General features: G+C 49.0%; 1 protein-coding gene across 1 annotated transcript; it reads left to right on the top strand.

Annotated features, from left to right (window-relative positions):
* The first annotated feature begins 13,440 nt into the window (after positions 1-13,440).
* Positions 13,441-14,469, top strand: C5AR2 (complement C5a receptor 2). Its single transcript, XM_016216729.2, has one exon. It carries the CDS (start codon positions 13,456-13,458, stop codon positions 14,467-14,469), a length of 1,014 nt encoding a protein of 337 aa, XP_016072215.2. The 5' UTR covers positions 13,441-13,455.
* Positions 14,470-17,047: the final 2,578 nt, after the last annotated feature.

The following is a 17,047-nucleotide window of genomic DNA, read 5'->3' on the forward strand; positions in this document are numbered from 1 at the left end:
GGGCGCCTGCCCGCCGCTCTGCCCCCTCCGGCCTTTCCCTTCTCGTCTGAACTCAGCCCGGGGGAGCCGATGCTCCTTTCGTCAACCCCCCCCATCCTCCCCCCCTTCCAAGGCCAACAAACACCTCCTTCTGGGGCCGCACAACCTTTCTGCCATCCAAGGACTTTGAAAACAAGCAGGCGCCAATATAGCAGGAGAATACCCCCCCCAACCCCCCCCACCCCCCGACAGCAACGGGTTGGCACCGGCAGGCCCAGCGCAAGGAAGGTACAGTAAAGCCCTGGCCGGTGGCTCAGCTGGTTGGAGCGTTTGTCCCCTGCACCAAGAGGTGGCGGGTTCAATTCCTGGTCAGGCACATGCCCAGGTTATGGGTTCGATCCCAGGTCTAGGCTGGTGTTTCTTGCTCACATCGATGTTTCTCTCTCTTCCTTCCTCTCTACGGAATCAATTAAAAAACTATATTTATTTTAAAAAAGAAAGGAAAGAAAATACAGTAAAGACATAGAATACAGAGGCATGGAAATATTCTAACCCTTCAAAATGGTTATTTATTTTATGAGGAGTGGGAAAAAAATGTAACTGGAATCTGTAAAGTTATTCTTGTTTAGGACAAAAAAAACACACGTACATGGACCTACTAAGTTTCTGTAAGTGAATTGGTTTCAAGAAAAACAAGAAGTTAAAATGTTGCTTAAATGGGTTTTTAAAAAAGTTCTAAGTAAAAAGATGGCATGTGGTTATGCAGAGAAAGCCCGAGGAAGGCGAGTGGAAGGCTCAGGGGGCCTGCAGGCGAGGGGGGTCACAGCGGAACTTGTCCTCTTGTTTTGTAAGTGACTGTTGCCGTCATTGTAGACTCCCGAGCAGTTGTACGTAGTAAGGCAGAAGGGTCTTGTGTCCCTTGACCTACTTCGCTGGGTAGAAACGCTTTGCAAAATGACCTTGCGAAATCACAGCCAAGATGTTGACACTGATACGGTCCAGGTAGAGGGCACTTTCGTCACCAGGACCCTTCGAGGCCCCTTTTCTGGACACTCCCACTTCCTTCCACCCTCCTCAGCCTGGTCCCAAACCCCTGGCAACCACCAATCCGCCTCCGCCTCCGCCTCCAGCTCCACAGTTCTGCCCTTTCAGGGCCGGGCGGGGCGCAGCGGCTGAGCGGCGACCTGGGATCCAGGAGATCCGGGTTCGATTCCCGGTCGGGGCACAGGCCCGGGTTGTGGGCTCGATCCATGACTCTCATCATTGATGTTTCTCTCTCTCTCTCTCTCCCTCTCCTTTCCTCTCTCTGAAATCAATAAAGATATATTTAAAAAAAAAAAAAAGAGTGTGTTATGTCAATGGGTCATACAGTATGTAACCTTTGGACCGTAAAAGCTGGGATGCATCACCTGAGTGATGAGAATAAAATAAATATTGACTTGCTGTTACGTATAATTGACTTTAAACTATTCCTGCTCAGTGGTGTGTGTGCGTGTGTGTTGGCTGGAAATGTTGTACAGGCCAGCACTGGTTAACAGAAATACGTACGATGTGAGCCACGTAGGTGGTTTTAAATTTTCTAGTAGCCACATTAAAAAATTAAAAAGATACAGATGAAATAATAGTAATATACTTAACACTGTAATATAATTATATGTTATAGTAACAATGACAAATGTTATATTAATTGTATTATATGACTATTATATAGTATATGATTAATATTAAGTGAACAGAAATATATCACATAATTATACTTATTAAACATTGAATATATCAATTAAATTATTAATTTAATTAAATATATTTATAATTATATAATGTAAAATATATATGATATAGAAAACATATAACATTAATACTATATTCATAGACAGGGTGTCCCCAAAAATGTATACACCCTTTAACAGCTGATAGCTCAGTTTTCAAAATGAAATGTATTTTAATGAACACTGCCTTTATAATTATTCAAAGTGTGTATACATTTTGGGGGGACACCCTATATATAATGTATGTGTATTAATATAGTAGAGTAATATTAATGCTATTAATATGATATATTTATATTATATTGCTATATATAATAATATTTAATACATAAAGCAATAATAATATAGTCGATAATATATTTTGCTTAACTCAATATATCCAAAATATTTTTATTTCAACATGTGATGAGTGTGAAAAGTTACTAACGAGATCTTTTACTTTCTTTTTGTATCAAGTCTTCAAAATCCTGTGCGTGTGCATGCTACACACAGCAGATCTCAGTTCTTACTGGCCTGTCTCACACGCTCAGGACCCTCAGGGCCGGTGGCCACTGGTTGGCCGGGGTGACACGCCCCCCTCTTGGCAGGAGCGCGGAATCAGGGGAAGCCTTCGCCCCGAGGCACCGGCTGGGGACCTTGCCGATCCCTTAGCCGTGTCCGCCTCAGGTGCGACCTTTATGTGAAGGTGCTGTCGGGGCACCGAGACCAGGGCTCCGCTGGGCTCCCGGAGGCCGGCGTGGTTTCTGACAGTAAGTGCTGGTTGCCGAGGGAAGACCTGAGCCCAGCTCCCCGGGCGGGCCCCCTGGGCACCCCAGGAAGATCCTGGGTGTCCCTTCTGCCTGGCCGGCCTGCCCTCCGCCCAGGCTGGCCCCAGGCCTGGCTAGTTCTCTGTCTGTCTGTCTGGCTGGCTCTCTGCGCGGCCCCTCCCTGCTTCCTCTGCAGCGTCTCCCTCCAGCTTCTGGAGCTGGCCCTCGACATGCAGCCCATGTGCCATTTCACTGAGACCGCCACAGCTCTCTTCAGGGCGAGGCCTCCCCACCCATTCGCCTCGCCCAAACCGACCTGGCGTCCTCCCCAAAGCCTCCCCTCCCCTTGCATTCCCGCCTAGACGCCACCCTCTTCCCACCCCACGCCCTGTCTGGTCCAGGGTCTCCATCTTCTCCCACTTGAGCCCCTGACTCTCCTCCTGCCTGGTCTTCCAGCTGCCGGGACTGTGTATAAAAGGCCAGCCCTGTCTCTATTCTACCTTCCTTCAGGGGACAGCCTCCTCCAGGAAGTCCTCCCTGACTTCTTCCTCTGCCTCCCCACCCTCATGCTCATCTCTGTTCCTGGCCATCCTCTACGTTTCCTGGTTTGGGCAATGAAATCTTTCGGGAACGAGATGCTATCCCAAGAGCTGGGCCCTACAACAGCCTTCTAGAAACACTTGGAGGCCAGTGACTGGGACTTGGGTGGCTTCTCTTCGGTCCCTGCCTGGTGCTAACCAGCCCTACCCAGGAGGGAAGTGGACTGAAGGGCCAGAAAATTACCAAATTTGGGGTTAGGAATCTGCTGGTTCAGCAATCGGAAGAGGAAGTGGTGGGGAAGGGAAGCGGATGACGTGTTTGACTGAATCAGCTGTATCCTCTCACTCGCCAAGTCCCCTGCCACCCGCCCACCTGTCCCAAGGCCTGGGAAGGGCCTTCTCTCCTGCATCTGTGCCACGCGACCTTCTGACCTTTTTAGGGACCACACCTAGAGCCACCAGGAGGGTGTCACTCCAGATTAGCGCCATCTGATAGGAATGTAATGAGGGCCACACACACAAGTTCACATTTTCCAGCTGCCAGGCAAGAGACAAGCGAAGAGAAACAGAAAAAACGAAGTAAAATTAATTTGGGTGATATATTTTGTTGACTCATATGTCAAGCCCTAGCCAGTTTGGCTCAGTGGTTAGAGCATTGGCCCTCGACTGATGGGTCCCGGGTTCGATTCCGGCCACGGGCATGTGCCTCGGCTGCAGGCTAAATCCCTGGCCCCGGTCGGGGTGCGTGAGGAAGGCAACCAGTCGATGTGTCTCTCTCACATCCATGTTTCTCTCTCCCTCTCTCTCCCTTTCACTCTCTCTGAAAAGCAATGGAAAAATATCCTCGTGTGAGGATTAATATATATATAAAATATTATCATTTTAATATGGGATCAATCTAAAATAACTTCATGAGAGATGTCACATTCTTTTGTTTGTTTTTTGTACCAAGTCTTGGAAATCTGCTGTGTACTTTAATTCACAGCAGCCCTCGCTGAGATCTGCCACATTGCGAATGCTCAGTAGCCTCATGTGGCCCGTGGCCACCATACCGGACAACTCAGAGCTAGAATTCCTAAACTAATGTTTAGGGCATCTACAAAATTCTGACATCGAACCACTGGAGCCCTACACATCTCACACCCTGAGGTTCTGGGGGGACATTCTAGAATCCTGTGATTCGAATAGCCTATGACTAACATTGTAGGATCCCTTGGGTCAAATAATCTATAATTCCGACGTTCTGAGAGTCTGTGATTCCGACACTCTAGCCTTCAGGGACAGAGTCTTTGACCTAGATCAGGGGTCAGCAAATCCAGCCTGTGAGCCAACTCCGGCCCACTGCTTCTTTTTGTAAATAAAGTTTTCTTTACAAAATAAATAGACTGCCCATTCAGTCTATGGCTGCTTTATTCTACCAGGAAGATTGAATAGTTGTGATCCAGCCATGAGTGGCCTCCTGACCAGCAAAAAACTAAAATATTTACTCTGTTCCTTTACGGAAAAAGTTTACTGACCCCGGATGTGGATAGTAAAAGATTCTAAAATGGGTAGTGGTTTTACAGATGTTTACTTAATTGTTGTACTTTATAACTTACACATACATTCCATACATTCCTTTCCATGCATCAAACATTGCATAATACTATATATTGTCCACAAGAGACTGATTTCCCCATCTTAGCTACTCATCCTTTCAGGCTTCTAGAATTCCACTAAATTGCCTAACTTCATCCTATTTTGGTGAGGGGGTATAAAGCTTCATTTATTTATTACTTTAAAAATTGTAAAATAGCCCTGGCTGGGTGGCTTAGTTGGTTGAAGAATCGTCCTTTACACCAAAAGTGTGCAGGTTCGATTCCCGGTCAGGTCACATGCCTAGGTTTCCAGTTCAATCCCAGGTTGGGGTGTTTATGGGGAGCAACGGTCAATATTTCTCTCTCACATCAATGTTTCTCTCTCTGCTCCCCTTCCTCTCTCTCTAAAGCAATAAAAACATATCCTTGGGAGAGAATTTAAAAAGTAAAAATAAAAAACTAAAATGTGCATAACATAAAACTCACCATTAGTGGCATTGAGTACATTCACAATGTTGTGCAACTGTCACCGAGATCTAGTTCCGGAACATATTCGTCACCCCCAAAGCCATCCCCCCCCATACCTATCAAGCAGTCACTCCCTGGCAACTATCAATCTGTTTTCTGTTGCTAATTTGCTGTTGGAATTCAACCTGTTTGACTGACAGACATATTGATTTCATATGGGCCAATTTAATGTCTTCCTGGGCTGTTCTCATTTTAAGTGTCTCCCTGTCTTGATGTGTAGAGACCCTGCCCTCGGCCCACAGCATCCCCCAGGCCCTAGGTAAGGCCCAGCTTCAGGGATCCCAGGATCTGAAAAACTGATGCCCTGAGACTTAATGGCGAGGGGTTTATTAAGATCAAGTGATCCGAGAAACTTACCAGATCAAACAAAATCTGAGCTGATGAAGTCCCCACAATCCTCACCCTCAGTTTCTTTCATCCTAATCTAGTCTGACCAGAGGGGGTTCCCACGGAGGTGGCCTTCCCGACTGTGGTGGGAGGGGGCAGAGGGAATGTTTGTCTTCACGGGGGGGGGGGGGGGGGGGGGGGTCTGGGGCCAGGTTCAGCCAAGACAGGGTCCCCTGAGAGAGGCCTGGAGACGCCCCAGCTCACATGCCAACTTCCAGACTCTTGTATCAGAAACAACTTCCTCTAACAACAGGATCTTGTTCTCTAAACAACCACAAAGGAAATGTATAAACAGATACCATCAACAGCTGTGGGTGGAAAAGGGGCCACATACTCAACCTGACAAGCTCAGGGGAGGCCCGCGAGGAGGTCTTACAAACTCAGAGACCTAAGGAAATCACACAGGTGGTCTGAACATAAACATTCCCAACCAAATGTGCGTCACGGCGGGTAGTCACATCCTGGGCCCATAGAGTTCTTGATAAAGATCAGGTCTTTACCTTAAGTGAGCCTGTCTATTGTCTTTTTGCATCTAAGATAAGATACCTTTGATATATCAGAGTGATCTCCTTTTCCAGGCCTCTCAGGGCGCTCCCACCCACTGTGGCCGAGACCACAGAGCCCTCATTAACTTGTTTTCTGAAAACATCTCCCTGCGCTGCAGCTGTTGATTATGAGCCACCTTGGACCCACCGATGTGAAAGAAGTGTGTGTCTCTCTGGTTTACTTTCTGTCCAATCCCAGAGATTTCTCCTTGGCTTTCTCCCGCCTACTTAATCTACCCCCCATGGATTTCATGAAACCCTTCTTATGTCTCCTTCTTTGACTATAATGTATAAAAGAAGCTGCAAAGCTGCCACTCTCCAGAGCATTTTCTCAGTCCTTTGAGATTTTGCTTCCAGGCCACTGTCATCAGTTTGGTTCAAATAAACTCATACAAATTCCCTACAGGTTTGGATGCTTCTTACATCGACACACCACACAGGGAGAGACACGCAAATACCAAAAAATTGCTGAACAGCCCTGGCCTGGTGGCTCAGTTGGTTGGAGAATCATCCTTGCACCAAAAGGCTGCAGGTTTGATTCCTGGTCAGGGCACATGCCTAGGTTGCCGGTTCAATCCCCTGTCCAGGCCCATATGGGAGGCAACCAGTCAATGTTTTTCTCTCTCTCCCCCTTCCTCTCTCTCTAAAATTTAAAAAAAATTGCTGAACAAACAGTTCCAAAGTTGGAGGGAGAGCCTCTTCTTGCTAAGCCTAATTCTTAAAATTTTAAGAATTTATATTATGTTCTTTTTGTTGTTGTTAATTTAACAAATATGTACGTGGTATATTCTGTGAACCAGGCACCATTGTGTGTTTAAATCTCTTTACCCATTTCATGCTCGGAGCAAAACATCCAGTTCACAGGTGAGGAAGTTGAGACTCAGGGGGCTGAAACCCCCAAAGTCATCCCTGGTGGACCTGGAATGAGAATCTTGTCGTTCTGGCTCTCGAGCCCATGTTCTCAGCCTGAGAACCACTACGGTCAACATCTTCCCATTCTGAAGTTGGAAAACTGAGGCCCACAGAGGAGATAGCGTCACCCGGCAGGAACTGGCCTGGAGCGAGTCTGCCTCAGGCCGGCCTGTAGTGTGTGGGTTCTCGCCTTCACGCAGGAAAGATTTCACAGCATGCGTCCAGGTGATTTTGAGAGCACGTTTATTAAAGCTGGGGACACTGAAACAAGCAAGGGCTTAGGACAGAAGCAGCAACAGGAAAGAGCCCAGGCGGGGTGCTTGGGCTCCCTAGAAGCATAGGAAAGAAGGGCCCCAAGGCAGCGCCGCCCTGGCTCACTGGGAAGTAAAAGTCACAGTGACAGAAATGAGCCAAGGCCGGGCTGCTGTCAGCTCCCTGGGAGCTCAGAGAAAAAGGGGGCCTTGGAGACAGGATGGGGGGCGTAAGCCCGGGCGAGCCGCAGCGGCCCACTGCTCCCTTGGCTGCAAGTCTAGTGGTGTCCCTTAGGGTTCAGGAGGAAGTAAAAGTTCATGCCCGAGAGGGGACAGGGGTGTGCTCTAGAGCCAGCCAGCGCCGTACCTTTTGTCCCCAGGGTTTTATCTCCCTTCCGCAGGCCGGAATCTTAGGGGCTGGGTTTTGGCAGAATAGTCATCAGCTTTCCGCATGTGTTTTTAATATGCTGATGCGTCAAAATGAGGCTATAGTGGAGTCTGGGATTATTCTCTGGTCCGCTTTACTGTTTTCGTTTTATCTTGGGTCTGTCTGGCTCTGATGGGGTTTTTGTTATTTGTTTCCCTGACTTCATCTGTCCTTGGGTTTGGCCGGCACAAATGGCATTAATTGGGTCTGTGTTCTTCCCCACCGAGTCGATTTACGCTATATATTCTCTGGTTGGCGGGGAGAGAGATAAACAGTTTGCTCTCCAGTGTCCTTGGCTCGGGAAGATAAGGTCTTGCAATTCACTAGCTGGCTCTAAGTTGTTCAAATTGCTTGGCCTTGTTTAATGATCTTGTCTCAGTTTCCCCGTTCCACTCGCCAGGAATTTTCCTAGCTTCTTACTATCCTGCTTCGATAGGACTTGTTTGTGTTCTGTCTGCCTCTGAGGCCTCAGGCTCTGTGGTCACTGGCCTTGGTCTTTTTGTGGACGACGTGACCCTGAGCTGTCTCCCTCAGAACATGAGAGGCAGGAGAAATATTTATCTGTCCTCAGGGCTCTGCAGACGGCAGACTGGAAGGGCGAGGCACAGGCTTGGAGGCTGGGAGGGGGTGGCAGGCAGTGGGTGCTTGGAGACGAAGACCTCAGAGGGCCCTGTGCGGACAGCCAAGACCCCCAGGCCTCATAGGTCAAACCACATGCAAGTCTGGCTTCCAGGAAGCTGGTGACACTGAGACTGGGCTTGGGGACCACGGAGCCCTCTCTTACCTCATCTGTTGCCCAGTAATTTTGGGATGTGTGAGTCATGGGACAAATACAGGACAAACACACCTCGGGAGTAGGAAAAGGCCACTCCTGCTTTTCCCGGTTGTGAAGATTTGCTGGGGCCCGTGAGGTGGCAGTGCCCAGCGGTGTCCCCTAGGAGTCCTGGCAAACTGACGAACCTCCAGGAATCCACCAGGTGCCAGACGTTCCCGAGAGACCCCAGACCTCCGGGGTCCCGGCTGTGGGCCCAGGTCGTGCTCCGAGGAGGCATTTGGCTAAATCGGGGGCCCTCTTGCAGGAGACGGTAAGGATGGAGGGAGGGAGGGAGGGAGGAAGGGAGAGAGGGAAGGAGGGAGGGAGGAAGGGGGCGAGTTTCACAATCTTGGCCCTTGAGACTCATTTTTTTCAGAGTCTGGGCATCAGGACTCGAGTTTGAGGAGTGGAATCCTAATCACTGTCATGTGGAAACCAGATTAGAACCCAGACTCCAAAGAATCCGAATATATCACCCCCCTCAGGTGTCCAGGAAACCCTCTGGGCACCTTCTGGGCAACCCACCAGCTGGTCACACGGCCCAGGAACAAGCGCTTGGGCTCAGCGAGTCCACTTCTTAGGGAAGGTCCTTCGATTTCCTTTCCTGCGTGACATTGACACCGACAGGCGCGCCCCGGGCCGGGCAGTAAATTCTCCTGTGTCCGGCTCTCTCTTCTCCACGCGAAACCCATCCACGTTCATCCTCGAGGTCCTAGGATATTCCACTGCGCGGGCCGCCCGTGGGATGTGCACTCTCCTGTGGGTGGCTGTTTGGCTGCTGTCCCGTCCCGGGCTGCTGTGGGCATCCCAGTGTCTCTTGGCCTCGTACGTTCAGCTTTGGTAGGTTGGGCCCCACGGTTTCCCAGAGCAGCAGTTCCAGCCAGACTGGCTGATAGACAACACAAGCGCGGTCCCTTAGCTTCTCCGTGCCTCAGTTTCCCTCTTTATTTTTTTTATTAGCCAAATATTAACTAAGCACCCGCTGTGTGCCCGATGCCATTCTAGATGCCGGACGCAGCAGGGAAGAGCTGACACTCCAGAAAATGGGCATCGTAATAACAACTTAGTTCATGGGGTTACTCCTGGAACGTAATAGGTGGCTGGTAAATGTCATCTATTATTTGAATTATTATAAAATAATAATCGTGGTAATGATGGGGTTTTGTTTGTTTTTTAAAGAAAGAGTGTTTTTAAAAACATTTTTATTGATTTTAGAGAGAGAGGAAAGGAGAGGGAGAGAGGAACATCAGTGTGAGAGAGAAACCTCGATGGGCTGCCTCCTGCACGCCCCCTGCTGAGGGTCGAGCCCGAAACCTGGGCCTGTGCCCTGACCGGGAACGGAACCAGTGCATGGGGTGACACTCAACCACTGAGCCACACTGGCCAGGGCGGTAATTATGTTTTATATGTAGATATAAACATGCAAATAGAATTTGTTGTATAAAATAATAATGCTATTCATGAATTATCATTAAATACCCTTTAGTCCGAGGCTGGTTAACAGGCATGAGATGCGCAGACAGCGGACTGATTTAGAAGCTGCTGTGAAGATAGGAGGCGATGTGTGCGCAGATAGGGAAACTGGCCAAAAATGGGTGAAGTGGACAAGATTAAGTGAGAACACAGTGGGTGTCGAATGTTCCCATTTCTGTTTAATTTATTAAAAGGGGAATAACATACACAGACTGACTGAATTGCTTACACTCAGAGGATTTCCTGGGTTTTAATCAGTAAGAGCTGGGAAGGGTGGAGGCGCCTTAGGGTGGGGAGAGAGGGTGCACCTAGATAGCAGAAAGCGGTGACAGCCACTGACATGTGTCTAAGGCTCACTGTGGACCAGGTGGTGCACTCAGTTCTTCACTCCTATTAACTTGGTGAATTCTCACAACACCCTCTAATGTAGGTATATTATTATTCCCATTTTATAGACGAGGCAAGTGAGGCACAGACAGGTTAAGTTGCTCAAGGCTACGCAGCTGGTGAGAGTTTGAGTTTTTATTTTATTTTTTTAGATATTCACCTAAGGATATGTTTTTAGTGATTTTTAGAGAGAGAGAAGGGGAGGGAGAGAGAGAGAGAGAGAAACATCAATGTGAGAGAGAAACATTGATCGGTTACCTCCTGTATGCACTCTGGTGGGGGATTGAACCCAAAACCTAGGTATGTGCCCTGACACAGGAATCAAACCTGTGACCTTTTGGTGCACAGGACAACACTCCAACCGAGCCACCCAGCCGGCGCTCCAAGGGTTTGAGTTTTTAAAGCCCGCCCATGTTTGCTCTAGTGATGAAAATAATATGAAAACAGAGGGCCAAGTTTCACACGCACACACGCACACACGCACACGGGGTGGCTTGGCCTCTCTGCAGCTACTTTGCTTCCACTTGACTGTAGGCCGGGTGGAGCGCCAGAGGGGAGCGCCCCAACTTCCCCTCTGCCCTTCCTGTTGTGTCAGCCCAGCTGGAGCCTGCAGGGCAGTGCTGGCCAGGCCTGGAGGCGGCCCAGAGCCTGGGGACAGGCGCTCTGACAGGTCTACCAGCCCCCACTCTGTTTCACATGCTTTACACACATTAACTCCTCAAGGCCTCCCCAAACCGGTGAGGTAGGTTCCCTGGGGTGACTCCCACTTCTCAGGCAAACTGAAACCGAGTCCCAGAGCCTGGGTCTGCTTGGCGCCGCGGGCTGTACGGCCTTCTCGCTCTCCCGAATTTTTGGATGATAATATTTTTGGATGATAATATTCTAGGGCCCGGAGTACCGGAGTGGGGCTAACACAGTTCGAAACTCAGTTCTGTTATTTGATTAGCTGAGCGATCTTAGGTAAGTTACTTAACTTCTCTATGCCTCAGTTTCCTCATCTTCAGAGTGGGTATAACAATGGTATTAAAGTCGGAGGGTTGTTCTAAGGATTAAACAGTATGATATTTAACGGTGCTCGGAACAATACCCAGCACATAACACAAGGTGTTCAGTAGACGATGACTTCTAATAATAATAATAATTATACCGACAAAGATAGTTATTATTGCTACGAAAGATCATGTCACTTCACTGCTCAGTACCCTCCCCTACCTCCCATCTCGCAAAGTCCTAAATGCCCCCTGTGGCCCCTGATAGCTCTCTGTTCTTACCTCCCCCAACCCCCTCATTTACTCCACTTTGGCCAAACTGCTGTTCTCGATGTTCCTTGAATGTCGCCATCACATTTCTACCTTAGGGCCTTTGCACTGGCTGTTCCCTCTGCCTGGAACCTTTCCCCGAAACCCCCATACAGCTCCCTCCCTCACCTCCTTTATGGCTTTGCTCAAACATCACCTTCTCAGAGAAGCCCTCCCTGGCCACTCATTTAAAATTCCAACACGGGGAATTAAAAATTCCAATTGTGATTTTTTTTTTCTTTTGCCATAGCCTTTATCACCTTCGGAAATACTGGGTATTTTGCTTATTTATTCTTTCACTGTCTGACTGCTTCCACTAGAGTGGCAGCTCCAAGGGCAAAGGGGTTTCTGTCACCTTGTTGACTGCTGTGCATCCAGGGACTGCACTGGAGAAGGGACACAGGAGTTGTGTTGAATGAGTGAATGAAGAGAATTCAACATTTTATTTTTCCTGTCTACCTAATACTATTATTACTTTTAAAAATTCCATTTCTCGACCTGGTTGCCAGTTACCCAGTTGTTGTGTTCAGCTTGTGAAACCCAGAGAGTGCGCTTTGCAGTCTGCATGTTTTACTATGATCCCATTTACATAAGAAAGGGATGAGTCCTGGCTGGGGTGCTCAGTGGGTTGGAGTGCCGTCCTGTACGCCGACAGGTTGTGGGCTCCATCCCAGTTGGGGCACTTGCAGCAGGCAACCGATCGATGTTTCTCCCTCTCTCCCCCTTCCCCCCTAAACTCAATGGAAATATCCTTGGGCGAGGATTTAAAAAAAAGATGAGAAAATTGCCCCACAGGTACATTTCCATTGCACCAAGATTAGAAAATATAGATAAGGGGAACTAGGTCAAAGACTTTTGCTGTGACTAGTTATTAACCCTTCCCTCTGCTGGATATTCGGATTCCAGTATTTTCAGTTCTAGAATTCCATGCTGCTAAGAGGCGAGTGTTCCAACATATCAGTGCTCTAGAACGGCATTGTCCAATAAGGTAACCACTAGCCACATGTGGCTATTTAAATGAATGAAAATTAAGTAAAATTGAAAATTTAGTTTCTCAGTCGCCATGGCCCCATTTCTTTAAAAAAAAAAAAAAGTTCTTATTGATTTTAGAGCGAGAGGAAGGAAGAGGGAGAGAGAGAGAAACATTGATCAGCTGCCTCCTGCACACTCCCTACTGGGGATCGAGCCCCAAACCCAGGCATGTGCCCTGACCAGGAATCGAACTGGCAACCTTTTGGTGCATGGATCGATGCTCCAACCAACTGAGCCACACCGGCCAGGGCCCTAAGGTCCCATTTCAAATACTCAGTAGCCACCTGTGGCTGGCAGCTACCACAGTGGGCAGCCCATCATCGTCGAGAATTGCATAGGGCAGCGCTGCTCCAGAATTCCAAGTAACAATTGGCTTGGGTTCTAATAGTTTAATATTTCAAAATCCCAAGAGTTTTGACCACGATTCTGTTCTAATGTTATACTACTATGGAATTTCAAGATGCTCATAAGCTGGGTTCTAATACTGTCATGTTTTAGAATTCCAGAATGCCCACCAGCCAGTGCTCCGACACTCGCATTCCAGAATTCCAATATTCGAATAGGCTGGGGTTCTAGGCTGGAACACTCTAGAATTCCAAGATGTCAACAAGCTAGTTCCAACGGTATTGCTAGAATCCCAGCATTCGGACTCGCCGTGGTTCTAATGTCATGTCTTAGCTCCTAAGACCCTGACGGGCTGGGGTTCCCCACCCGAGGATCCCAAGGGCCTGAGAGTTTTTGTTACCGAGGTCTCGTGACTTTTGTCTCCTGCCCAGGTGCCTGGGGCCTGGATGGAGAACACCTCTGCCGCCCACGACTACGGGCACTATGAGGAGATTCCGGACTTCCCCGTGGACTGCGCCGACGGCACCTGTGCCGCCCCCGGGCCCGTCCGTGTGGCGCCCCTCCTGCTGTACGCTGCGGTCTTCCTGGTCGGCGTGCCGGGCAACGCCATGGTGGCCTGGGTGAGCAGGAGAGAGGCCCGCCGCAGGGCGGGAGCCGCCTGGTTCCTCCACCTGGCCGTGGCTGACCTGCTCTGCTGCGTGTCCCTCCCGGTCCTGTCGGTGCCCCTGGCCCGCGGGGGCGAATGGCCATACGGGGCGGTGGGCTGCCGGGCCCTGCCGTCGGTCATCCTGCTGTCCATGTACGCGGGCGTCCTGCTCCTGGCTGCTCTCAGCGCGGACCTCTGCCTGCTGGCCCTCAGGCCCGCCTGCTGGGCTGTGGACCGGAGGGCCTGCCGGGTGCGGGTGGCCTGCGGGGCGGCCTGGGCCTTGGCCTTGCTGCTGACTGTGCCCTCGGCCTTCTACCGCCGCCTGCACCAGGAGCACTACCCCCATCGGCTGGAGTGCGTGGTGGACTACGGCGGCTCGGCCGTGGCTGAGAACACAGTGACCGCCACTCGGTTTATGTTTGGCTTCCTGGGGCCGCTGGCGGTCGTGGCCACCTGCCACAGTGCCCTCCTGTGCCTTGCGACCCGACGCCGCTGGCCACTGGGCACAGCGGTTGTGGTGGGCTTTTTTGTCTGCTGGGCCCCCTACCACATCCTGGGGCTGGTGCTCACCGTGGCTGCCCCACACTCCAAGCTCCTGGCCCGGGCCCTGAAGGCTGAGCCCCTGATTGTGGGCCTTGCCCTTGCTCACAGCTGCCTCAATCCCGTGCTCTTTCTGTATTTCGGACGGGCTCAGCTTTGCCAGTCACTGCCAGCCACATGTCGCTGGGCCCTGCAGGAGTCACAGAGCAAGGATGTAAGCATGGTCAGCAAGAAATCCACCAGCCACGACCTGGTCTCGGAGATGGAGGTGTAGGCTAGATGGAAACCGGTTTATATTTTCCTATCCCATTTCACAAAGCTGGCTTCAGGCATAGGTAGATCCAGGGGCTCAATGCTATTGCCACTTATTCCTTTATTCACTCAACAAACATGTATCATGCACCTGCTAGGTTGCAAGGCCCTATTGTAGGCACTGGGATGTAGTAGTGACCAAAACATGCTGAGATCAGATGCTGCTTGTTTGAGAGATTTTAGGAAAGTCTGAAGCATGAGACAAGACAGGCCATTCCTACGGAAAAGCCACTGGAAACAGCTTGGCAGGGCCCATGGGTTGGGTGGGGCGGGGTCTCAGGAAATCACTAGGGCAGGGCAAACAGCATTAGCCAGGTTGGTGGAGACTCAGATATGGTGCCTGCCTGCCAGCTCTGCGGAGAAAGGGCTCAGCAAAGGAACAGTAGCCTCTGCCAGCACTTCTGTCTGGAGAAAGCTACTCCTCCAACCCTTGCCCTGATGCCTCCCCATGTGTCCCTGGTGTCCTTTGAGCTGCTGCCCCAGTGTTGGCACTCAGAGGGAGTGAGTCCAAGTAAGTCCAAATGTGGGCATTTTAAGAGGAACTGCCCAGGACTCTGGCAGCCCTGTCTCATTCAGGTTTTTACAACCAGAAATTATGGGACTTCTCTTCCTGGCACTGGAACCCTGGCCTGGGGGGCCTGCTGTGGGGCCAGGATCCCTCGCTCCTCAGGGGGCACCTCACAGCCAGATATACCTCCTGCTTTTATCCGACACACGTGGGTGTGGGACCAGCCCCTTCTGCAACCCTGTCCCTCCTACCAGTCTTGACGTGGCTTCTCCTCTGTATCCTTAGTTGTAGGACTTCCATTCAGCTAGATTTCAGGTGATTCTGAATGATGATTGTTCCGTAGCTTAGCTGTAATTTAGAAAGTTACAGAGGAGGTAGAAGGAGGCTGTGTAGGCTCAGGAAACAAGTTACAGAAGCAAAAGAAGGGCCCTTGGAGCTCAGGAGAGGGAAAGAGAAATGTAACGCAGCTGAGGGGAGGAAAAAGCACGGACATGCTCCCATGCTCCGAGAGGGAGAGAGCCAAAAAAATCTTTTTCTTTTTTTGTAACTTCCCCTTTTTTGTTCTTAAGTTTGCTTGTTCTGTTTATGTTTTTGTTTACCATGAATATATGACTTCCTTAAGTTTCCGAAGAACTAGGTCTTGAAGGTTTTTCCAAGAATTAGTTTCAAGTTTGCTACTCAATTATATTCTTGGTCATTTGTGACTTTCTTCTTGATTTCATGTTTGTTCTTTACTTCCTCCAAAAACATTTGTAGTTCTCTTTTGCAGATTTTAGAGTGTTTAGTCAATTAGTCAATTCCTTCCTTCCTTTCTTCCTTCCTTCCTTCCTTTTTTGTGTGTGTAAGAGAACATCTATTTGATTTGGTAAAGCCCAGAGGTAGAAAAAGTAGTTCCTAGAAGAATAGGGCTTAGGAAACAAGATATGGAGGTAAAGGAATTTCTTTTCCTTCTTTGGATAATAATGTGTGAATTGACCTATCTGTATTCAAATTATTTCCCAAAAGTTTAGACAATTCAGTCTTTGATAGTTTGATAATTACATCTGTCCAGAGTTCAGAAAAAAACAGAAGTGAAACCAATGAACCACTGAAATAGTAATTAATAAAAGCTTATTGTACACACATCAAAAGACAGCGTGCAAGGGAGCACACACACCAACACATGGAATGAGGCTCAGGTGAATATTGTTATAAAGCAGCCTACACAGTGAAAACAGTGACTTTACTTTTCACAGTGATTGGTTATAGTATTAAAATTTTCTTAAATAATAGGGAATTGGTCAGTGGTTACCTCACAGTTCAAATTTTGGGAAATAGTTCAAATTTTGCGTACGATTTCCGGATGCATAACAAGAAATGATTCAGGTCAGGCTAGTCTTGCAAAAGAAGCTCAATTCAGCTTTGTTTGCTTGACTAAACTATTTCTGTTCAGGGAATTTTCAAGCTTGGTCTCTGTTTGTTTTGATAGTCACCAGAGGATATGTGTGTGTTTTTAAATTGATTTTTAGAGAGAGGAAGGGAGAGAGAGAGAGAGACATCGATGTGAGAGGGAAACATCCACCAGTTGCCTCCTGCATGAGCCCTGACCAATCCAGGATCGAACCCACAACCTAGGTATGTGCCTGGACTGGGAATCGAACCTGAGACCTTTTGGTGTCCAGAACGACGCTCCAACCAACTAAACCACCCACCCATGGCTGTTTGTGTTTTATTTGAACATATCCAGCCTCTCACTTAAAATCTCAAATCGATGTCCAATATAGAACTTGAACTTAATATGATAAAAATGGAGTTCTATATTTTTCTTTCTCAGACCCCCGTCCGCACCTTCCCAATCTCTTTCCTGAAAACTCCACATTTCCAGGTGCTCAGGCCAAGACCTTTGGGGTCGTCCTCGATGCCTCTCTTTTCTTTCCCGTTGCATGGCCAACCTGTCAGCCAATCCCTCCGGCCTCTACCTTAAAATGCCTCCAGAATCCGCCCGCGTCTCACCATCTCCTCTGCCATCGGCCTTGTCCAGCCGCCGCAATCC

Source organism: Miniopterus natalensis, chromosome 18 (genome assembly GCF_054644295.1).
Source record: "Miniopterus natalensis isolate mMinNat1 chromosome 18, mMinNat1.hap1, whole genome shotgun sequence".
Taxonomy (NCBI): Eukaryota; Metazoa; Chordata; class Mammalia; order Chiroptera; family Miniopteridae; genus Miniopterus; species Miniopterus natalensis.